The sequence below is a fragment of the Manduca sexta genome, chromosome 7 (genome assembly GCF_014839805.1).
Source record: "Manduca sexta isolate Smith_Timp_Sample1 chromosome 7, JHU_Msex_v1.0, whole genome shotgun sequence".
Lineage (NCBI taxonomy): Eukaryota > Metazoa > Arthropoda > Insecta > Lepidoptera > Sphingidae > Manduca > Manduca sexta.
The window spans coordinates 11,157,721-11,183,933 of NC_051121.1; the positions used below are offsets into that span (position 1 = coordinate 11,157,721).

General features: G+C 36.9%; 1 protein-coding gene across 2 annotated transcripts in view; it reads left to right on the top strand.

Annotated features, from left to right (window-relative positions):
* The window catches only part of LOC115442437 (rho GTPase-activating protein 26), a 42,061-nt gene that overhangs the window by 2,569 nt on the left and 13,279 nt on the right, over positions 1–26,213 (top strand). For both annotated transcript variants that reach the window (XM_030167467.2, XM_037447668.1), the window contains exons 2-5: positions 12,920–13,077; positions 20,157–20,228; positions 24,687–24,788; positions 25,552–25,767. In XM_030167467.2, the coding sequence (XP_030023327.2) occupies positions 12,920–13,077; positions 20,157–20,228; positions 24,687–24,788; positions 25,552–25,767 (548 nt within the window). The remainder of the gene's footprint in view (positions 1–12,919; positions 13,078–20,156; positions 20,229–24,686; positions 24,789–25,551; positions 25,768–26,213) is intronic.

Below are 26,213 nucleotides of genomic sequence, written 5' to 3' on the forward strand. Positions count from 1 at the left end.
ATACAAATCAAATTATACTTAGAATATATTTGACCTCCTCGCTAGTCATTCCGTAGTATTATGTACATTCCATTTCCATTCAGAAACATCCGGCCGCGCGCGCAGGTCACAGTATCGGTGTACAGTCGTACTAATTGTTCAGCTGATAAGTTATCACTAGTAAACACTGCATCTGTCACCTCAATGGGCGTGTGGTAACGCGCTGGACAAGACTTCGCCCACTCAACCTTATCTCTAACAATGCACAGATAGTGTATCTGATAATTATGTAGTTTATGGATAAGTTGGGAAAGAGCTTGGTTTTATAACATAGAACGATAAATGGACAAGTGCGTAAGTTATTATATAAATACATAGTAGACTGCAAATCCCGCCATAAGTTGTCGAATGGTGTTTACACATGCAATTTGCCAGAAGTTCTGCTAAGTAATAATTGTTATAAATGTGACTGTGTACACGGAAAAAATGGTTTGCAGAAAATAACTTTGGCATGTTTTCTTATTAATCTAAGCTAAGTTTAGACTAGCAAGTTCTCTCAGCAATATATTGCAGATGAACTTCCAAATTTGATTAACTTAGTGCCAATATTTGAATAGTTCTGTATACATGCGACTCGTTGCAAGTCCTGCAAACTACAAAAATTGCAGAAGTCAGCGTATATCGTGACTATACGGTAAAAATTACCCGCGGAAATCATCTTCTTTAAGTTTTCTTGCTAATCTAAACCCCTCTGAAAAATCATGAATGCACAGCCAGCCAGAATGATAAGAGCGCGCGCAGGTACTCCTATTGTATCCACACTAGGCCAGCATGATGGACTAAGGCCTAATCCCTCTCAGTAGTAGAAGAGGTACGGACCTCTTCTACTACTGAGAGACGGGCACTGGGCTGCTGGGCACGGGCCCAGCAGTGGGACAGTATATAATACAGGACTGATATTATAAGGAAACAATACCTAAAAGGAAGATCGAAATAATGTACCGTAAACAGCATGACGAGAAACAAAAATTTTCTCAGCCTCATTAAAAACAATGTTGACTCATTGTGTTTTTGTTACTTGTAAACAATATTCTAATTGGGGACGTCTACACTTGTGAGAAAAAAAATGTTTTTGTTGACACCAACAGTACAATTTTTTTTTAAGAAGTATTCAATCACGCTACCTTAATAGTGTCGACTATTAAAGGATACAAACACGCTTTGCTAAATGACATTACCTTGAGCTCTTCTTCAATTAAAATTCGGTGAACTGAAGCCGCTTTGCCGCGTTAGAATTAAAAAAACATACAATATCCGGGCAATAAATGTTAGCACCCTAACCCTTGCGTTAAAGAGCTTTATTAGTGTTCTATCCATCAATTGAGAGTTCTAAACCCAAGTTATATTTTCGGACTATAAATAACAAATTTTGTCCATCCTAGATTGGCAAGCACTGCAAATTGACTACATCGAACCTTATTGTAAGTGGCAACTGGCACCCTTCAATAAGAAATATTATTATACTGTACTTTTTGCTCACGGTACCGCCTGCGTGAAGGTTTTCCGAGATAAAAGTCCTGCTATATATTTTCCCAGTACAGAAACTAATTTAAGTCCTTCATCAAACTATCTCCCTACCAAAATTTCATCGAAATCCGTTGGGTAGTTTTTGAGTTCTTCCCTCTCAGATAGGGCTTAGTTTTATAATCATTTTTTAGACCTTTTTAAGAGGAATAATTCCGTCATACATTTTCGTGCGTAACTTTAATGGTTTACGCAACGTACTCAACGGAAACTCTTACAAGAAATGAATTTTCCCGCTTTTGCAACATTTTTTATTGATACATCGCTCCTATTGGTCATAGCGTGAAGTTATATAGCCTATAGCCTTCCTGAATAAATGTCTATCCAATATTAACAGAATTTTTCAATTCGGACCAGTAGTAAATTTGATTAACGCGTTCAAACAACAAACTGTATAGCTTCATATATATATAGCTGTATAGATATTACGTCGTTTGATTTTACTGGAGTTATGAGTTTTGAGGAAAACAGTGATGTTTTTCGACCCAGAATTGTAAAGTTAATTCGGAAACCTTACAGTAATAATTTGTGAGATATATCGTTTAGCGTTTAATCATCATGTTTGTATTAAATGTTTTGTTTTAACTTTATATAAACACATTACGTATGTTATCAGTCTTAATTTTTATTACATATATAATGCATAGTTATTTTGGGAAATTTTAGATAGATAAACGAGAAGGTGGGTAACTTTTTTGACAGTGATCTTAATCTCTGTTCCAACATACATATAACTAGATTATAATTTGTGGGATGTCGAGTTTTAAGAATGAAAAATATGGATAGAGATATATTGATTGATTTGCTGTACGAGAGCCCTACCACTTAGGGGATCTAGCCGGCTGGGCTCCCCACGTACCCTAATACCTTATTGACCGTAGCAAATGTCAAAAAAGGATAGTATGTTAGTGTTAGATCAAAACTACGTATGATTATTGGATCCGTTTATGTTAATATCTCACGTTACAATAGCGTACCGCGCTGCGTACCCTTGACGGTCGACGGCTTGAATATAGTCCCCGTGTGCACAGTTGTTACTGCTCCGTTTCAATCGCTCCGTGACATTGAGCCACGTACCTGTACGAGATATTGTTCCATTCAAACGGCAATCTACATTACTTTGACATTGAACGTGTTTCCTAATTTATGACATTTGTTGACGGCACGTTTTTAACAATGATATTTAAAAAACTAGATATGCCACAACAAATCAAACGAATAAGTGTTTGGTTCCTATTCTTGACATTGACAAATACAGTTATACTTATAAAAACTTTGCAAAGCTACATATGTTTAGTTAAAACACAAATTATTCGATAAGTGGTAAGTCAAATCTTGCCTCTTAATAAGATTTAACTAGGTGATGTATATGATAGATATTTAAGAAAGATATGACAAATTTAAAGCAGTATAAACAAAAAAAAATACATTTTCTTTAATCATAGCGCATGCAAACGTCATTAAGACTTTTTCGAACCTTCAGATTGCGCGTTCTAATGGCATATTTACGTCTTTATTATTAAATATAATTCGTTTTCTCGTATAGATTCATTTAAACATAATATTTTTTCCCGCGAAATCCCCGAGACTTAAAAAGATAATGTTATCGTTAATGATAATCAAGATAGCAAACATGTTATTCAGTTAATGTGACTTTCAAAAACAGTGAAGTTATTGTAAAACTTACCGTTGATTTATACATATGGACGACTAATTATAATGTCACACTTTAATATACGTAATAAATTCGATTAAAGATTATATTTAACCTTTAATGCTCATATTAAACCATTACAAGTGTATTTATTTTGGGTAAATCACAGTTGAGTTGTTTTGTTTGCGTACGACTAACAATAAGTCATAAAAACAGTTACATTAGCCGTTGCACGCTGTTCTTTTCGTAATTAGACAATATTATGTGTATATGCAGCGGAACATATATTTTTTAAATTTTAATTATTCATTTTTAAAGCAGCGATAGCTAAGTTAAATATGGAACGTACTGCCGAGACGAATATCCGCAGGTTCAAATCATAAGGCCACACACCTCTGAATTTTCTAAAAATTATGTGTGTAATTTTTGTGAATTATCGCTTGCTTTAACTGTGAACGAAAACATTGAACAAAACCTGTATATCTGAAAAGTCCTCTATAGGAATTTTAAGGGTGTGTGAAGCCTACCAATCCGCACTAGACCAGAGTGGTGGACTAAGGCTTGATCCCTCTCAGTAGTAGAGGGGAGGCCCGTGCCCAGCAGTGGAACAGCATATAATACGGTGCTAATATATAATATAATATTATTTGTACATTAACCATTAATAAACGTTCTCGATCGATATTTCCAGATCGTTCGCATAAATGGATCAATCAGAATAAATTCCGATCGTAATGATTACACATTATTTTTTATTTCATAACCAATTTTCGACCGTAAGTCGAACATGATTTTATCGAACATATCAATTCAAGTTTAGTTTCTGTATCGTTTTTACTTTATACAACACTTTCGAAATATTTGGAAATAAATACAGTTATCACAGAATAAATGCAAATTATTATGTATTGTATTAACGTATGATAATTTCGAACGCAATGCCGACGCAATCATAAAGAATATATACTACATGGAATTGTTCTACCTAGTTAAATTTTGCTTAAACCAAATCTACATTGTATTCCGCATAAAAAATATATGAGAAGGAAATTGTTTCCACATGTTCTACCAGTGTTGTAACTTACAGCCTAGAAATATCGTACGCATTATTGTTTACTTCAGTCGCCAAACACTCTGTTGACGCAATAAGGTACGGTTGCATAAGGCGCGAGCGCCGGGCGAGGGGACAACTCAATTAGCAATCACCGGCCGCACTCGGCTCCGGTCGCGCTGGCTAGTTGGTATCGTATGTACAAAGGATGCATAGGTATATGTACTGTAGAAGGGTGATAAACGTTTAATCATTTGCATAGGACAGGATCATCTAAAACTCTAGAGTAATCTAGACGCTAAGCCAAATAAAGGGGGTTCCAAAAAAAATTTATGCAAAGTTGCCCCAACCCATGATAGAGTGTAAGAACAGATGCGAAAAGCGATGGATAGTAAATGAGTCTCAGCTCATATTCATAACGCCAGAGGAATCATTACAGTGTTGCACTAAGCCATTTGATAGCGGTGCACTTTGGGGACTTGCGTTGAGTAGTGAAGCCATGCTAGTCTCTGGAAAATTTTGCGCAACGAAATCAATGAAGTAAAATTATAACATCGTATTTTTTGGAAAGTAAAGAGTAGACGTAGTCAAGTTATAACCGACGCAAATTGAGAAACCTACAACGATTACATACTTCATCATTACCACATGAAGTCTACAGCTGAAACCTCTTCTAAAGATTTCCAATCATTACTTACCCAGTCCGAATTCAATATCACATCAGTCGTTGGCACAGCAATGAGTCGAATTCAAACATTAACGAAGTGACGTCCGTGGAATCAGATTGCGCCGTTATCACTAGTGATTAGGCAATGCATCGCATAGCTCGGAGCAACGAACCGGCCGAGCGATAATTGTATGTACCCAGTGACCGACTCGGATTTCGAACAAACCGAGAGTTGCGAATTTGGCAATTTTTGGAGATATTTGTCGTTTAAAGCAAAAAATGGAATAGGTGTGTAAAAAGTCTTGAATGATGTTTTTATAGTGCTTAGATTAGAAACTGGGTCGACTTACTAAGTGATCGATCGCTAACGCCCATGAAAAGCTGTTATGCAAAAATGGTAACTAATGGGACTTTTTGACCTACAGCGATTTCACTGACCGAAATCATTTTTTTCCAATTCCATGTTTGAAAATGTAAATATGTTAGATTAGACCCATCACTCGTCTTTCCCAGCCAATTTCATTTCTCAGTATGCATCAACAGTGCATCATATGTCCATGTGCGTCCGTGACGCATGCGTTTTCTAACTGCACGCCCCGCGCGCCACGCCGCGTGTCGCGGTATGTGTGCCAATGACTTTCATAATTAATGCCATGCTGCAGGGAAGTTATGGAACTCGCGTCGGATGTGTTTTTCTGGCTGTTTTTTATGGTTATATTCCTTAAAACAGATGTTGAGGTGTGGAACCAAATTGTTGAATATAACGTTTTTTAGTAGAACAGTGATATTTCTAACTTCATACGGAGACACAATTCTGGTAATATGTCATGTTTTTTTAATATCATGACTTACGTATGACTTTCGATATTTCTGTGAACCCAAATAATAATGGCCGAATGTTGCTATATTTATAAGTATTGTATGAGGATAATGCTTTATCCTCCTAAGCGTTGTTGTATGGTAACTGTTCAAGGGCAACTCTGACCTCCATCGGTGCATGACCATACCGATTAAAACAATAAAAAAGATTGAGTCAGTAATTAAACGAGTGTGGGATGACACATCTGGTATTATCATTTTTAGTTTTATTTCCGCATATCAATCAATGTTTGGTTTCGAAGCGTCCATGATTTAGTGCGTAATATGCTGAGACGGAGCACTGATCCGAGGTAGCCGGTTCAATATTTTCGTTACTTATAATTTACTATGATGGGTAATATGAATACAACTGATAGATTTCATAGTAGCTCAGCATCTAGGACTAAAGATGGAGAGAGAGAAAGAGTTCTTCATAAACAGGCATTTCACCAGTCGGTCAATTTAATACGGAGCTGATATTTTTTTTTATCATGCGTCTTAAAATGGGTCATGTAAATCGAATAGTTTAACTAATCGAAAAAACATTGACATATGTCAAGACTCACGATATCACAATGCAAGGTGACCGAATATTTTAACCAAATCAGGCGCTGTGTGTGGAGTGAGTAAACCTTCATAATATTGGGTGACAATATAACAATGGTTCAATATCGGTGCTGTTTGGTATGCTGGCGTCACATGTGTACGGATTGGAAAGGTTGTTTTTTTCATATATGACTGTTGGCCTAAGTTCCTGGTAGTTTAGTAGAGGTCCTGGAGTTGTGAGTAATTTACCGGCTTGTGGGTATTTTGGAATAAATCTCTATTTACGAACAGCAAGAAAGTTGGTTGGAAAGGTTGCAAATTTATTGGCAATTAGGAACACAAAGGATATTGGGTTTGGGAATTGGCAGTTAGGGCTTCCATTTCATTGACAATATCATGTATAGCAACAATAAAGTTGTTCCAACCACATTAGGTTTGTCTAGTAAAACGCCACCCAATTTGTGCAGGCTAATTCGTACTAACAAAATTAGCTGCAAATTACATAACCGAATCTTGAACACCATCTCACGTGCAATTTGATAATAATAATACTAGCTCCGTATTACTTTCTCACTGCACTCCAACAATTTCCTCTACTACTGAGAGGGATTAGCCTTTCTCCATCAATCTGGCCTAGTTCGTATTGGAAAATTTCATGTACCGAAATTCTTATGGAAAATTCGGGCAATTCATCATTAAAAAGCAACCGCATGCGATGAGGTTACTAACCTCTAAACTAGGTGGCTTGCACTAACTTCTAACAATGTTTAGTCTAGTATAGGTTACTGAATTACTGACTCACTGTCTAATGACGCAGTGTGGCCTGTTGGGAAGAAAGTGAGGTCACCCATAAACGGTAATGGAGCTATTATTTGGACCGCAGTTGTAGTCATTGTCCTCGTCCATGAAATGGTTCGCAATGGAGTGTAATAGATGAATCACGGTAAATAAAGGTCTTTCTACGTTGCACAGGATAGACGATTTCAATGAGCTGATGATTTAAGAGCAACTTAATCTCTGTACAATCAAAGTATGCACTTAGACACGCGCCTTTAATGCATTTTGAAAAACGTAGCTAGAGGCTATACTTTTTTAACTTGACATAGCAATGCTACTATGCCGAAACGAACCCTAATAGAATGTAAATAAAATATAAACCATAAAACATTCATCTTTCGACAGACGATAGGTTTATTAGATACGTAGCTGATCATAGCTGATCCCAGGGAAGGACTTGTAGCTACAAGCCACAAAATTTTTACAATATGTTTGGTCTTTGCTATCTAGTTGGAAATAAATGTGTTCCAGGTACCCTCCACCTGTGTTTGGCATATGAGTTACCTGTTTGTGTTTTATATCTAGACTACACTGCGGTCTAATTATTGTTAATGAAAACATCTACGAATATTAAGGCCATTGACCGGAAATTGCTCAAATATTCGGGAACGTTCCACCCACTTGTCGACCGTTCACACCATCCGTGAAATACCTGCGCTAAAACTAACGTTTAAAATAATAAACACATTAATGGTCGATTCGAGCGGTGTTTTAAGTTGTTGTCGACACCACATTACTACTGTTTTTGCGAACGAATTCTTTCGTCTGATTCACACGCGCACCGCGGTCTAGTGTAAACACTCCGTAGGGAATTAACGATGGAAATTGTAAAAGGATCTTGTAAGGTTCGCGTGAAAGATGTTTCGCATTTTACTTTAAAAGCGTTAATGTTTTCTTGTGCTATTTTTTATTCGATTTCCAAGACTGGCAACAATTTATACTCAATTATTCAGACATACTTAGTTCAGATTTGATATTTCCAGAAGGCTTGAGTTCTGGTGAACGGTCGATAAATTAATACCAATCACTTCTCTCGTGCATGGTAAACTGTTATACTATCAATCACAATATTGGAATGGTAAAGGGCAGGTGGACGAGCATTAGCTTTGAAGACGAGGCGCGACGGTGGCATCGGGGTCAAATTGTGTTTTCCATGTACCGGGACACATTTTATATGGCACAATCAAACTGTCACATTTATACAGCTATTTTCCATATAATAAGTATTTGAAACTATCTAAAGAAGAAACGGCTAGCCTCTGCTACTTATATGTATACAGTATAATGTATAGTTAATTAAATGCTTAGCTAAACTCTATTTAGGTCATCGGCTATGTTTGGTATTGTAAATTATTTATTTGTAAATAAGTAAGTAAAAAATAACTGTCTGTGTTTTATTAGGAGTGCCTAAAGGTGATTCCAGACAGTTGGAACATTTTTTATTTCATATTAGGAAATAGATAATAATACTTAATCACCAAATGTTATTTTTAAGACGGATTGGATACAATTTTAGATAAGGTCAGTGAGAAAGCAAGAAATATTAAAAATACTATAGAAAATAGAAGCTCCAAGGTTTTGTTCGACATGGTATACTTATTAAACGGTGCTAACTTAAAAAATTGAGATGCGAAACGACACTATTGACAAATTGTATTTTATTGAAAAGTCTTCCTTAACATGATAAACTGCCAATCATTATAAGGGCTTGTTCCTTCTCTTTACCCTCCCTGAATGTCACTACTCACTATGTAGTATGTACTCGTATCAACAACACCGCACTCTTAATAAAATAATGACCTATTTCAAAATTGTTAATTTGTGGCAGTCGTCGGAAAACAAATTTTTGTTTGCTACCTTTTTTTTGAAGTTGCTATAAAATTGAGCTTAGTAAAGATAGGTAAAAAATTAAACCTATAGCATGACAAAAAAGGGAAAAAACTAAAAGGTCTCAAACAGAAATTGGTTGTTTGACGATACCCACAAATTGGCAGTTTTGGAATGGGTTGTTATTTTATTAAGAGTGCGACACTATGAATATAATTGTGTGGTCGCACCTTTAAGTGGTGGCAATGGTGTTGTGGGTGTGGGCGGTGCTGATAAGGTCAGACGGGTAATGCATCGCATCATCTGACCGACTGTGTCGTCAGCAATCGCCTAAATTGGGCACGGAGCCTGTCGGAGTCTGGTTTTTGGAAAAGTAGCGGTGTTGGTTTGGTTTAGGTAGTGCCAGTTTAGAGGAAGGCACTTAGTTTGCTCCAATGCTATTCCTATTAGCTACGTCTTTAAGTCGTTTGTGTTGCTCAGTGTTTGCATAGGTTACATTGTTTTCCTCATGATTTATTTCAGATGGAACATTGTCTATAATTGTATGGAGACATTGAAATTGCAATTTTATTCATAAATCATCCCTGCACAATAAAGAGCTGTGACGTCACAATTTTGTCCGCAAATGAATATTTTGCATCGAAAATTTTCCGCCCGACAACCGCACGGCGAAAGTTTACTCAATATGGTTCAAAACCAACAGAGTGTAATATACGTAGTATTGAAGGAATAAAATATTTTTCCTTCGCGATAACGCTGTTATCAGATAAGATGCGTAGACGCGGTCGGTATTGGTCGAGTGCGTTCGATTCAAAATGTCCTTCGATAAACACAGCATGAAATTGTAAATTGACTTAAAATAAATATACCAGTTAGCCAACTCTTAAATATTATCTGTAAACATTGTGTCAAAGAATCTGCTTCAACGCCCTTTCGTTTAAAATTTTGATAGAAAATTCTAGGTCTTTGAATGCGGAAGGCCGGCTTGCTCCGACTCCAATGTCTGTTTACTAGGCATTATGATTAACGTCTAAGTGTCAGGTTGGAGAATGCAATGCTATTGAGTGATTTGTAATTAAAAGATGCTGTTTAACAAGTCGAGCGGCTTGCCCGTCACGTTTTTCTCTTGTATCAAAAAACACCTAGACGTGGACAGCTCGAAAGACCCCGAGCCCCTTCAGTGGTATATTTTGTTGGTGGTAGGATATGTAGGCCCGGATGGCGACCACCGTACACAAGCTATTAAAACCCGCCACAGTTTAGCGTGTGGTTTGGTTCCAATAGGCCGACATAATTGTATCGACTGTCGAGGCGTAATCATCTTTAGTCAGTTGACATTTTATTGGATCCCATTCCACTTACCATCAAGGCCAGTGGAGTCGCTTTGCCGTATAAAAAAAATGGACAGTGTTATAATGCAGGGCTGATATTAAATACATTCAGCATACCTTTTAAAGGTTGTGTATGTAATCGTTTCATGCACGATTGCGTGTAATGCAACAATCGTTTGCAATGTGTTGACGTAGTGTCGGACGTAGGCAAGGTCAGTAATACAAGTGCCTTTCCAAAATCAAGTAGATGATACAAAACGTGCTGAAGAGTGATTATCGCTCAGTGTGTTGTGTAAGAAAAACAGCTGCATCATACATTATATTTACATTTTCAAGTATTTTTGTAGGTTGTTGGTGAAGTTCTAAATGTCCAACAGGTAACTTGAAGATCACAGTTATATTATATCCTCTGCTCTCATGCATTCTATATGCCCTTTTAAAACTATCGCTCTAAAATATTTTATTTATAGTAATGCAAATAATGTTGACAAACCAAACTGTACCTTCGTTTCTAATATTTTTGTTCAGATCTATAAACTTCATCAAATACAAGATGTTATATTTGAAAATTGAATATATTATATTTGTTTACATTTTTTTTTCGTTTCGTGAATGTGGTATATATATAACAATTATGACCTTCATGACACAACACTATGCGGTATGCACATATAGTTTCGAAGTCGTAGAATTACTAAATATCAAATTCCATGATCGGTCCAGTGGTTTATGCGCTAGACCGTACAGACAGACATATTGTATGCACGTATGCACAATATACACAGTTTTATATGCGCATAAAATATTTATACTGTAAGATCAATTTCCTTTGTGATATTATTTCTAACGAGGCGAATTGTCTTAGCACAATACCTTTTTGTCTACCGAAGTATTTTTGTAAACTATTCAAGAAGAACTTGTGCCCGTTTCTGCGCGACGTGACGCTTTCATTTACATAAAAATTAATACAGAGGGATTTCATTACAAGAAATAATCCTTTATCGTTAACTGATGTCGAGGAAATAAATCCAATGCTAAGAAATGGCTTATGGCTATGATCAGATAACTGTGGCCGTTAGTGCAAACTTCGGAGAAAACTATCTCTACCATTTAACAAGCGGACGAACGGCAATTTAGTATTCACTTCCCTAATATAAGTCAATTGGTGTGCCTGCGCGTGCGCCGGCCGCCGAGTGAGTGCTGTCGTGTCGCCTCTCGCGAGCTAATCAAATTTAATCAGAGCGTCATTCGTGCATACATATTGCATGCCGTGTTCACTGAATTATCTAATTATTACAAATGAGTTGGTAACTTTTATTTCAGTGAAGATGATTCACGTTTCTGGGCGGATAGTTACAAACCATTTGTTTTAACGTTCGTCAGAAGTATTCATTGACGTTTGATCATACGTAGTGTAATGCGTTACGGGTATTAAAATATATATTTGTATATTAAGCAAAGGAATGATTCTTCGAGATGATTTGACCGTAATAGATTATTTCAAATTGAAGGATGTTTGAACATGGTTGTTAAATTCTGATTATGGTTCCTGGAATCTCTTGTGTTAAGCATTGTAGTGATAAGTCTAATTAATTAAGCTACGTTAATTGTTTATTCTTTCTCTTGGTAATTATACTACATACAGTCTTTGTTGATAGAAATTAAACTACAGCTGCGTTCAAACTTTGAAAGCGTGACATTTTATCAATTCTGTTTTACGATTTAACATTTAAAAGCTGATGGCAATTATAGAATTTCTCACAAGCACCTTTAGCCAAAGAGTGAGTAAATGTTCAATTTATGGAGTCATGTTGCAGCGCATCTGCCCTCGGCGACATCTGCTTACATTCCGTTCGCACATTTTATAATTTCTTTTATTACAGTTATTTAGCTTGGACTTTCTTTGTCTGGTAGTTAATTAGAATTCCAGCTTTTATGATAGCTTAGTCAGTCAGTATTCGTTCTAGTTGTTAACTCAAATTATTACAAAATACAATGATAACGTCTTTAAAAATAGCAGACCTTAAATTAAACTTACCTTTAATGAGTCTTTTCTTTATTTTCCATCTGTGCTTACTCTTCTACAATGAGGGATAATTTGTCTTATTTAATATTAACGGCCGCCTTGTGTATGATATCTTTGAAGTGCCTAGTCAATCAATCAATTTCTGTAGAAATATCTAGTAGTATAAAAAAAACGCGGTTTTAATATTTTATATTTCTCGCGACAATTCGAAGACTTTGCAGCTTTCGAAGTCACGGCGTGTTGGTGATCCACAAAGTCAAAGTTACAATATCTACATACATTTTACAATTATACAACTTTTTAAAATTTAATTTATTTTCTACGCAGAATGAGCTCACAGTGTCTTGAAGTCAGGCAGTCGGTCTTTTGGGTTCCAATTTAATTAAATGTTGAATTCGGTTCCAACCTTGTGCTTCCAACCATCTTTCAACATTCTTTCTAAACGTATGTAATCATTATCTACTTGTATAGTTGACTAATATAATATTTTCTTTTTGTATGTTGCCACTAGAATGAATGGTCCACAATGAGTGATGTTCGAATTTGTTTTGCTGTACAGGCCTGGGCAACGCTCAGAAGGCGCTGGCGTCGAGCATGGAACAGTTCGAGTTCGCGTGCATCGGGGCCTCGATGACGGAGGACGAGCGCATCATTAGCCGCTCGCTGCACCACTTCGCGCAGCTCATACGCACCATCGAGGACGAGAGGGAGCGGATGGTGAGCACATACTGTCCATATTTGATGAAAAAACTTTGCAGGCGAACAACGGGACTCGTTGAGATACCCTATTCTAATTTTTATAAAAAAAAATAATCCACGAATGCGGGGTGTTACTTATGGTGTTGTTTTGGCATGTATGCTGTGCTTTTCAAGTTTGTACAGGTATGTCGCCAATCTGGACAATGTACACATCCTTAAACTGAATTACTTTACAATTCATAGCAAAATTTCTTCTTGACTTGTTTCTTTTAAATAAAAATTTGGCTTAGATCGTCGTATTTTATTATGTCATCACACACACAACACAGGAGCTGGCTTGTATTATGTTTTCATCCAAATAAATTATCAACTACAACTGCATGCTAAATTAAAGATACTGTTAAGGAATAACAAGCGATTTCACTTTCTAGTCCAAAATAAATGGTCGTCATAAGCATCCGCGACGCCGACGCGCGACGCGGCGGAATTGTGTTAGAAAACATAAAGCGACAGGTTTTTTTATAGAGCTACTTTCGAACGGGTCCCCGGACAATGTCAAGGCGAACGACCAAACACAGTCAAACATAAGTACAGCGCGATCGTGCGTACGATCTCCAGTAATAACAAATGTGTTGTATACGATGTTCCACTTCAGGGGATTTCATAATGGCCATTAACTACAGTAGTTGCAATATCCTTAAATCTAAGAGGCAATATTGCTTGAACAGTATTAACTTGATGACAAATTAAAATAAAGCAAACCTCGAAAATGGTCAGGCTGGATATCTTTAGATGATTAATACTATGTTCATCAATAGATATTCTAAGGCTGATGATGATACTAAATACCTAAATGGACTGTTGCAGCCGAGATACTACCTATGTTGCGTATAACTTGGTATATTGTTAATGCAATATGCTGCCACGTAATTAACACTAAGACGCTGTAATTAGCTGCTGTAATCTAATATGTGCCAATTTAGCGTCCTCCATTAAAGTTATGGAGGTGGTAATACTTGTCACTACACTTAGTGTCATTATAAATAGGTATTTTAAACCTTAGTCGTATATTTATTTAAGACTTTTTTTATCTTCCATACAAGAGAGTATGTTTGCAAATAGGTTTTGGGTAAATTTTTGTTAGTAGAGATTAGCTTGAATTTAATATTACTAGTGTTACTACTTATATATATATATCCCTTCTCTTGGGTGAAGGCTTCCTCTAACTCTTTCCATTTATATCGAAAGTTCGGCTGTTTTATTTACATAATATAATATATTATATGCGTCGCGAATATAATTTAAAAAAATGAATTAGTATTGATAGAATGAACTCTAATAGCTCCGACAATTTTTTAGAAGTTAACAGTTATAAATAAAAAAAATTGGAAGTTAAAGATTTTTTTTATAAAACTTTAGACGTTTTAAAAAAATTATGTGTGATTTTAGCTGAATATTTTTATATCTCGTGAGTGGATAAAGAAATTAAAAAAGTGTATTAAATTGTTTGAGTATTTTAAAAGCTAATGGTGAAATACATAACGCCTATGGTTATGGGTGCCGCTTTACCACACTTAGCCCGTAAAAGTCGGGCCATTGTGCATGAAGTGTCAGCTAGCTTGAACTACAAAGGGTCTCAGCTACAGCTTATTCGCATCTGAGAATATGTTGTCTAATGACTCGGCGTATTTTATACGCCCAGACTGCACATTTTATACTACGCTCATTACGCGTTTTAGTTTGCACATTTGTATTTTGGATGTAAAAGTAAGTACATAGTTCCAACAGCGTTTCGTTTAAGTCGTTTACATATTTGAACTTGAGATTCGATATTTGTTTATATGTGAAGTTTATTGCATATTTCTTAATTATTCCCATAGTTAATTGACAGTGAGTTTCCTCCTCGAGCGACATCCGCCCAGGATACGTGGTCCTATCCCTAAGCATGCGAGCACGTATTTACAAACACGCGTACGTCCTTCAAAACACTTTCTATCGGTGTGCGAGCACTTTTACTGGCTCGTGCGTCCGGCCGTACATATGGAAATGGGGTCGTTGACATAATTAGGCAACTTGTATAACCGGAGTTGGGGCACGTGGACCCCGACGGGGCGGATTTAGGGACCGCTGGGTCTACTGACCTCACGATTTTTAGGTGAAGTGGTAGTATTTGGTTTGGTCGTATTGTTGATTAGGTATTAATAATTCGGAAAGTATTTTTTTTATTATTGCTTTTTTAGTATTGATAAAAGATAATATTTGTTTTGTTCATTGATTGGAATTGGATATAAATACCTAAGGTAATTAGATCGCGTTATCGAAAGTAATTATTATGTTTGACAAAAATGATAATTCGAAAATTATGATAACGTAAAACGTGGACTTACAAATAAGGAATATATTTTTTTTAATCATCAATAATCATCAATCAACAAAAAAACAATTGCGTCTTACAATTCTGACATAAACCATGCAGCCTTTTTAACATAAGTTCACGCCTTTATCTCCAATGGGTTAAATAAAATTAAATAAAGTGCAACAATCTACCGTCGAAACAAAACACCCACCACTTGCTTAAAAACCCGGATAAAACCGGAGCGTCGCGTTGTAATAATTTTATGCCCCCCATATCTCCCAAATCCACTTCTGTGTCAGCGCGACCGTACAGTATGATCGCTGATGAGTGGCCATTGTGGATGCGTCCGAGTCGTGCGTTGAATTCTAATGACGGCCTGTACTATTGCATTTCGCGTGTCGGGATGCGGGGTGATGGGGCGTTTTGAATGGACTGCGATACGAATGTATGAATATTAATTTGTTTTCAAACGAGTTGTAATACCAAAATGTCTTTTATAAAATAATATGTAAATCTATATAATAGGTAATATGTAGGAACGTGAAATTTCAAATATTATCGATATAAATATTTAATGCGCCATGTTGCTCTATAATTTAACGGTTGACTAATCGATCGATAATAACTGATCAAATATCGATATACCTACAGATAATTATTTGTAATAGTTATGAATAAATGTTAAACGATGTATCGATTAAAATGAAATGTAGTACATCAATAATAATGTACACGATGTAGTAAGTGAATAATACGATACGCGACAAGACTTGAATGTCAATGTCGGTGTCGCGTGCCATGCGTGTCGCGTGCGTGCATTACTAGTTTTTATAGCATGAAGAGGAAGTAGGCCACTTGATGGTAAATAATTATCGTTAACATCTTCTATGCTGTAGGAATGGTGATGCTAAAAGTAATTTTATAGAAATTTTCGAGGGTTTAAGATAGGGCTTGTTTTTGGGCTTATTATAATTTCACTGATGCGATATAGAAGCATCTGGAATCACAGTTGATTAATATATGATACGTAATTGATTGTCAGTAACAAAATAAAGAACTATTTAATGATATCATAATCCATTAGATTTTTTTTATCTTACTTATTATATAAATGTTTGGATGTTAGAAATAAACGTAGAAATAGCTAAATGGATTTGGATGAAATCTGTATTTACATGTAAGCTACTTTTATCCCAGTAAGTTGCTCCCGCGGGAAATATTTGAATTTTTAATGTGTATTTTAAGTAGATGGCGAAGGCGTCGTACATATGGCACCATGGATCTCTACAGTGATTTAGGGATTTTTGTAGCAGAAAAGGCCTCGCGAGCGAAGCCGAGAGCCACACCTAGTGTGTTGTTATATTAAAATAAGTATCTAAATTTCTAGGCGACTGATTTCTGCGAAAATATATCTAATTTATTCGACCTCTGCAGCTTTAATAAGCTATACATTTCAATAATTAACTTTTTAGAATGAAAATACGGATAGAATGTTTTATTTTCGGAACAAATTTCTCCAATGTGAGCATTATGTTCTTTATATATTTATTTATGCATAAAATATTGCACATTTTATATGCGACATAAATGATACTTTCACGCGAGTTTTATTGCTCGATTTAAATTATCGACTGATTATTTTGTTTCTGGAACATCATTAACTTTGGGATGACTTTCTATTTATTTTTTTATGAAATTGCAACGCCGCGCTGTGTTTGCATTCAATTATTTGCATTCGCCGGAAACTTTTAAAAAGGTAATTGTAATTACAGTCTTTCATGACCAAGAAGAGGTTTAGTCGTCAGTTGCTATTATTTTGTCATGCAATATTGTCATGTAGGTTAACTTATATTTTTTTGCTTCACCGAGCGGTAAGTAACAATGAATACACACGTAACCCAAAATTCAACGCTTTGAGAACGAGGTTTGAATTTGCGACCGTCTCGACTGACCGATCTACACTACAAGTCTGTCACATCACATTCCTAATACGCCAGTCTTTTAATTCATTATGTAATGAATGATTCGTGTGGGTCATACCTAATGTAACGACAGCCGGTGACGTGACGTGCGTGGAATACGCGAGTGTCCACGTCGCGATGCGTTCCGCCGTGCGTCTGTTGACCTACTGACACTTTATTGTGTGGTGATTGTTGTCAGGTGTGTTGTTTTTAACTCATCACTTAACTGACTGATAAGTAGCTGCATCCAGCCCTTTGATGGCGACTTTAATGGATATGAAATAAGGTCTATTATTGTTTATACATATTTGATAGCCGGACAATACATGGGTTATTGAGTCCCTATAGTTTTTGAGGAAATTACTTTAAAAGTAATGAACCAGCACTGTTTAGGCCAGGGTAGCGCATCAATGCTATCTTAGCTTAACATGTAATTTGTATAGGATTCCTGTTCGCGATAGTGGGATAGTACAAAACCGTAATTATAATTTAATGATGCATTGCAATTAAAATACTATTAGACTTTACGATAGAGTTGCATTTAAAATAAAAAATAACTCCTAAAACACAACAGTGTGGCCTGTTTTCTATTCATCATTTGTTAAAAATATTATTCTGAACGTTAAACTGCGTCAGAACTTGGGTAATTAAATATGGTTAACGAAATATTTGTCCTGTCCGCCCATACAAACATTACTAGGAATTTAAAATAGCTATTCATTAAAATTGTTAGCAAACTTAAGTCATGCATATTTTGAAATTATTTAGAGGTTGTGTGTGTTTACTGTATTTGTGTGTGACTTGAATAGTGTTTACGTCATTTAATAGTTGGGACGCATTTTGTGTTGTTATATTTATATTTTAGATCTATTAATACTTTTGTAAATCTTATTAAATTGTCTTGTAAGTTAAAAAACGAAACTAGCAAGTAACGACATAGCGAAATAATCCCACTTTTTCTTATAAGTACCAATATTTCAAATATTAATCGCTGCCGAATTATTCGACGCTGTTTCCATAGAATGGTTTACTTTTCTAATCATTTGTTGTTACGTATGAAATAATGTATAAAATATAATATAGAAAGGTTCCCATTAGAACACGCCTAGCTAGTAACGTGAGATAACATATTATATAAAGTTGATTCAGTTAAATGTTTGTGATTTTAACATGGGCGACACAAGTTTAAAACTTAATAAGCATCCTGAATTTTTGCAACCTATATTTGCAATGTAATAGGTAGCTAAATAAATAAAGTGTAATTCTTTATCTTTAGCAAAAGTCGTCAAAATTTTCCTAGCAACACTCAAAATATTTTTATGAAATATATAATAATAATAAATTTTAACAAAACTCGCGTGAAGCAGATCAGTCTGAATATTGTTTATCTCGCGTCTAATATTAGCAAACGATGAGTTCACTAGTTAAATATTTACATATGTATAGTATGTTTGTACGCGCCATAATTACGGAATAGATTGCGTGGAATAACTACGAAGACCTCACTATTTATCATACAATTCAGTGACGCGGTTTTATGATAAAGAAAATATGAATCATCATCATTGTTCGAATCATTTGTTGAAAAGTTTTTGTTGATGGTTGGTATAATGCTTTATGACGGTCAAGAAGTTGTTTGTATAAAGAATTGCTTTAGAAGTTCTCATTAGATGGAATATCATCTACAGTACCTTAAACAGATGCAAAAATCCTAATTTCAATTGTAGAGGTGCTGTAGCCAGTTCTCCTTGCGTCGTGGAAGTGTTATATCGACCGGGGTACGATTCAAATTAAATCGGAGTAACGGTTTTGTACGTAATAATAGGAGGTTCAATAAATCCACTCCGATCCCTTCCAGATATTAATTATGTTAGCTGACAATTTAGAAATCAATATGCCTTACCATATCACCATTTAATTAATCATGACAGCTGCATAATATTATGTAGCACACATCAAACCTTCAGTCAGCAAACATTACGATTACGATTCCATCGATGATGTATGGTTAGGTAACGTGCCTAATCAGGCTGCGGCGCCGGTGAAAATGTCCACAGCACGTAAGGACGTCTGTCTGTGTGTAGTTCTTGTTAGCGCATGCGCACTTGCGTCACTAGCTGGCGCGCGTTGTTGTCGCGCATGTAACCTGTATTACCATTGTGTAATCTTCAAGGGTGATAAGGGCGACCATGCAAAATGCTATTATTATAGAAAACGATGGGCAATAGCATATCGTACTATTATAGAATTGACTTATGGTTTTATCCGGCGATCATCGTTGCTACTGTAGGGCTAAACGGTGTACTGGACTGGGCTACCCGAGGTCAGGAAGTCCCTCGGACCCTGACCAGCAGTGGCGAAGGTTCCATATAACACGATTCCTACCGGATTCCGTTTATGCAGGGTTTATGAATAATCTAATTATCAAAAACAATTTGCAGATCGCCTTTTTGCATATTAGTATCTCTATGTTGTGTCGTGTTCACTTCAGGAAAATTCCACATTTCGCCACTGCTGACCTATGAGTCTCTTTAAGCGTGTTACATACATTTGAGTTTGCATCCGGATCCGCGGTTACCTACTCCGCCATTTACAGACTCCCTACATCTGCATAGCAATCAAACGTAGCGTTGTCTCTCTCTCTTTCGCTTCAAAGTCCCAACGCGAAAAGCACCCAATTTGATGTCGGATGGCGTCGCTGCACGGTGCCGTTTCGCAGCTTATCTCCATGTTACCCTTGTGTTGTAACTCTTGGTGAATGAGTTGTTCTTTGTTTCCAGCTGGGCCGTGCGCACGAGCAGATAATCCAGCCTTTGGAGAAGTTCCGCAAGGAGCACATCGGTGCTGTGAAGGTAAACAAGATCATTTATATACATTAACCCTCTTATTCATAGACGTTTTTTATCTAAGGACGGAGCATTGGTGTTATAACAAGTCTGTTTTTTTCGCTTCGTTTATCTGACGGCTTGCTGTTTGTTCGGGCTTTGTTTATCTGACAGCCAACTAGATTACAAATTGTATCTCAATATTAGCCAATCACAACGGCCCTATGTCTACGCACTGCGATGGCTGCCATGCCGTCAGCACTGAGAAACAGACTTGTTATCATAGCAATGGTCCTTCCTTCGATAAAAAACGTCTATGAATAAGGGGGTAAGTTGATGACCTCATCTATAATAAAACACCCCTAGTAAAACATGTAAGTAATTTTTTTTTTGTTTTATTCCTTGATCAGTCTATATTTTGTTATTACAACCACAGTTTTCGAACTTCATTAAATTAGGTGTATAGCAAATTTGAACAATAATGTTAATAAATTCCTAAGACAGACTACGCGAGCTACTGCCACAGTTATTCGCATGTCAGTTCTTGTACCTAGATTCGATATCATTGGTCAGTGGCCATAAGTAATGACCGTTGATGCAAGTGTCACGCGAGGGATTTGTGTACTGTCCTAAGGCTAATAATCTAGTATATACAAAAATACACGAAGGGGTAGGCAGAGGCACAACTGGTGCCACTTACTTGTCACCGTGCGTATTCCGTCGGGCGAGCCTATCGCCATATTGGGCATACATTCTAGACTCTGGGCTGATACTCAGTTAAAAAAAAATAAAAAAAAATACCAATATTACCTTGCCGATTCGGAGATCGAACCTGAGACCTCAATTCTGCAGTTGTACAATACTACAACTACGCCACAGAGACAGTCAAAATAGAAAATAGTACACCGGCAAAATAGTGATACGTTTAAATATTACTAAGTAATTACAACTCGCATATAGCTATAACTACAATAGTAATAGTTTACATCCACACTGGAATTACTGACCAGGTCTATTCGCACGCGAACTGGCGTTGTGTATCCGAGCTATTAAAATACCGTTACATTTAATTTAATGTGGTTAACTGGCCAATTTTCTTGTGGTTTTCCTATTGGCCGTTTTCATAGTACGTTTATTGCGAAGCGATATTCAAAGAATTGGTTGAATAATGATATTTTAAGTGTAAGATGTTAATGGGTTCTTTATTCTTTATGGGTTAATTTTGTAGTTTGTGACATAACGAGCAAGATAGGTACCGGCTTGTAAATCGATCACAATCCGTAGAACCGTAGACTTAGAAGCATTTACAATGCGTTGTTTTAATTAGAATGAACGTTAATTCGGTAGGGATTTAAATGGGTTCAAGCTATGACACTACGAAGTAAATACGCTTCATGCTGGATTCCGATGAGACATTCGCTCCACCCTGATCAATCAGTCCTTTCATGCTTCAAGCAAAACTATGTTTGTCTCGCAGAGGGCGGATAGAGGAGGATGGTTGATTGATCCCCATTTCCAACAAACGATCTCAATCGCTTTTTACGATCTATCTTAAAAAAATTACCAAACAGAACGAAGATTTTTTTGTGCTTACACAAGAGTTATTTTGATTGGTTAATTCTCAGTATTGGATTGAGGATTGAGATTGGGATCATTTATTAAAAACGGCTGTGAGTCTGCTATATTATTGCTATAGGATATCTGTTCTAAAAACTTTACATTTTCCTCATAACGTCTAATTAACCTTGGTAGATACTATTTTCATTGTGACATGTCGCTGTTTGTGATGGATATGTAAAACTCGAGCGTTCACTAAGGTTTAAACGATGTATAATATTATGGATGCAGGTAGATTTTGAGATAGGCGTTAAGTGTAGCTACCATCAATTTGAAAACTGGAGGAGCTCCCTAAAAAATCCCGTACATTTCGTTCTTGTTTACTGGGTGTATTCTGTTAGCACTCACTCTTTGACAGACAAATAACAGCTTAAACCTGTGTCAACAGTCAACACCTTTGGTTATTCATTCAAATCCATCAAAGTCTAAAACCTTGCACATAAGTTTCTCAAATTACGTACCTGAGCACTAAGAAATGATCTGTGAATGTAGGAGATGCCCCCTCTCCCCTCCTCCAGGTAATTCTTGTGCGTTTGATCTCCACACCAAATGGGGGTACATTTGCCGCGACCCCAGGCACACAGTTCAGTGTGGTTGCTAAATACATATTGAGGCCTATAAGGGTTCGCGAACATTTCCTCTCCCTCTCCCTTCCAACTATCCTGAGAGGGCTCCTTCTCCTTCCTCTTGTCTTCCTTCACTCTATCCCCTTCTTTCTCCCAGGCCCTTAGACCGAATAATCACCAGCGTACCGTCCGCTGGCAACCTCGGTGATAACGGTAGGGCCTACCAACTCTTCACAGCGACTGCCGTGGTTGCTAAGCCGGTGGATCGCCTGTACACCGTAAGCAGGGAACCCAAGGTGATAACCACGGCATATACAAAAAAAAATATGTATGAGATGAGCTAAGAAGGTAAAATACTATCAGCCTCACGGATACTTTGTTTGTAATAATAAAAGTGACAGAAAATAAAAGCCAGAAGTAACAGCATGTTGCAACACGAGCGAGCGATGCGTCATCGTCTAAAATTGACATAATCGGTAAAGAAATGTAAATACCGCTCGGCCAGGTGCACCGCAAGGATATCTTGTGTCTCGAGGCGCGCTGCGCCTTGCTCGATAAGTCACGATGCTCACGACTTGGGCGTGTACACAATGAGAGTTTAGAACGCGGCGTTTTTTTTACAAATTACGAAAGCATGCCAAAAAAGTCGGTTTCGCGATTATAGTATAGGATCGATTGCGTGTATTTTTATGATAGTGAGCATTGTAGCTCAACAGTGATAGTTTTTAGGGCCTAATAAATACTTTACGAAAAGATCCTTAGAAAAAAATATGTATTTGTTTTTAATTTTTTTTCCTCAATGTATAGTTTTCTGATAATTATGAATGGTGTGATTGTATAATGCGAGTAATTACGAGTAAACTAGGTAATGTAAGTGTTATTGTTGACACACCTTGATTGTGTTTACGGAGTGTTGTCGCAGCGCTGAGTCATAATTATTAAGCTTTGTATAAAGTTAGTGACTATCTTGTATTATTTAATGTTAGAAGTCCGAAGTGGGAATAGAATAGCATTTGGTTTTAAGAACGCTTTAATGTTTTAGCTCTTCAAATCATTCAAATTAGGATTTCCCTTATGGAAAAAATGTGCTAACTAAAACTCAATGAGTGAATAATGAATGAATAAGTAGGTAAAAACGTCAACCGTTGATAATAGTGCCATTAGAGACGCACGTGCACCGTCCTAGTTTGCGATGGAAGGTCTACGCTTAATTAAGAAATTAGTTTACATTTAGATAACTGTCGAATACTGGTTCTAGAAATGTCTGATGAAATATATTATTGTTTAGGATATTTTGAAGCAGAGCAAGTGAAAGTAATAGAATTGAGATTCGTGAAAAAATAAAATATTATTTCTTTCGTGCCATATATTAATACCACCTGTATTTTTAATAAACAGACGAAATTTATGCTTTAAAACGCATGTCCTTGAACGCAGTCTGTATTTATGTTGAAAAATAAACACAAGCAATTAAATAAATAACATTATCGCGTCTTATTACTAGTAATAAGTTAAACTATGTTCTCAATTTTGCGACGAGTAATAACATTGAAACCCTTCGAAACGTTTAGTTTTGTCCAAGTCATTATTCAAATTATTATTCTCTACTAAATGTCAAAGCATTAATCATGTGTCTATAAAGTAATATTCAAAATATGACTTGCACGATTACTAGTAAGACGCGTCATTTTATACATAATCTACTGATGGGTAGACTGTCATCAATAATTATAAGAGAGGCTTGGATTATGTATGTATAAGTATGTATTATGACTACCTTAGGTAATAAAGATGTTGGCAAAACCCAACGTAATACATAATAGACATTGTTATATGTTAAACGCATTTTATGTGATAAATGTAGTGTCAAAAACCCACAGCGTTTTTCCCTCGCTTTGTGAACGCGGCGTGTCAAATGCATTGTTACATATAGCGGCGCGGCGGTGGCATTTGACAAGCCGCGTGCAGTATACTGTCAAGGTTACTGGACGCGATTTCGTCATCACCAACATTCGAATTACGTACTTTTGGAGATTTTTGATTACCATATACGCCGTTTTAGTTCAGTAGTGCACTCGGGGTGAGAAACGGGTGAGGTTGATTTGATTCTTACGTTAGAGAGTTACATGAACTTGTTGATGAAGCAGCTGATTTGCTTGAATTGAGATTAATACACTTTGGAAAAAGTCACGTTTGCTCATGATGTCGTAAGACGAAAATACCAGTTATTAATGAACTACATTGTCTATAGGCAATGAGCTAATGATGTGTTTTGTTGAACTGGCTACGTTTTCTGTTCTAGGAAGGCAAAAAGAAATTCGACAAGAAGACGGCCAAGTTCTGCCAGACGCAGGAGCGCACGCTGTCGCTGTCCACCAAGAAACAGGAGAATGTTTTTCAAGAGGTAAGTTCTCGGTCAGATAGCCTCCGAGGCGGAGTAGAGGAGTACGCCGTTAAACGGGAGGTAGTTGGTTCAAGGCAAATGATTGTGAAATGTTCCGACATTTGGTTTGGTGGAGATCAGTGAGGAACTTTCCGTAAGGCCGACTAGGCCCGGAGCTAGGACGGTAACACTTTGGAAAATGCATTTCGATCTCCCGCGCACATAAGTGTCTTGTATATAGTTTTCACCACTAAGGTAAACAGGGACAGCGTCAGGCGGTAATCTGGCGCAATGATGCGCTATATTTTCTTAGTTCTTCTGCCCGTCTAATGAAATAATATATCAAATAGAAACATTTCACCTCGCAATAGTTATCAATGCGATTGCTGGCCTGTCTGCAGCGCATCCCTTGCACCTTGATAATGCGCATGCGCAGTGATTCATCATTACGCGACACTATTGTTGTATAGAGGAAACCAACATGTACGTCTATTAACATAAGCATTGTGTTATTTGTCACTAGCTTATGCTCGCGGTTTCGTTCTTGTTAAAGTATTTTTGCGGAATAAGCGTTCGGTGTTTTATGGGACAAAATTATAAATTACGGTAATCCAGGATTCGGACTATTTACATGTGCCAAACTTTATAATTATCAGTTGAGCAATTGTCGCGTTTACTTCCAACAAACATCTTAAAAAGAAATGTATTTACTATATCAGTAAGTAGCAAAGAACTAAACATAGGTCTACCAGTACTATAATATCCCCTGCTTTCTCATCTCCAGGCTGACGCGGCGATGGACATGGCGGAGCGGGACTTCTGCCAGGCGTCCCTGGAGTACGTGTTCCAACTACAAGCCGTGCAGGAGCGAAAGAAGTTCGAGTTAGTGGAGACCCTGCTGGGGTTCGTGTTCGGCTGGTGGACGTTCCACCACACCGCGCACGACGTCCACGCCGACGCGGAGCCCAGGGTGCGCGACCTGCAGCTCAGGATACAGAGGGTCTGTATGACATTCTAAGTATCAAGCGCATTAGGTCAGTGTGGTGGACTCCTTAGTATAGCACGATTTTAACTTTAAGGTCAAGTGTTTTCATAGCCGTTTCGATAGGTGGCCTGTTCCTACCTATGAGATAGTATACTTATACAGAGCTAGTAATAGCGGGTGAACTTATTGTTTTCATCAGGGACAATTCTCCGGTCTTATATTGAGCAGAAAAATCCAATATCCATTTTCCGGACAACAATCGTATCGCTTGCAACACACTACCGAGACAAATTTTATAAACGTGTATATAATCAAGCATGAAATTCAACAAATAAAAATTCAAAAATAACATACAAAAAATTATTTGTAAGATTGTAATTGCGTTGACAGGTCCCGAGCTGACTAGGCCGTCATTGGTCCCCGCCCATCGACCAACGTGGGTGTGACAATTGGCATTTCGT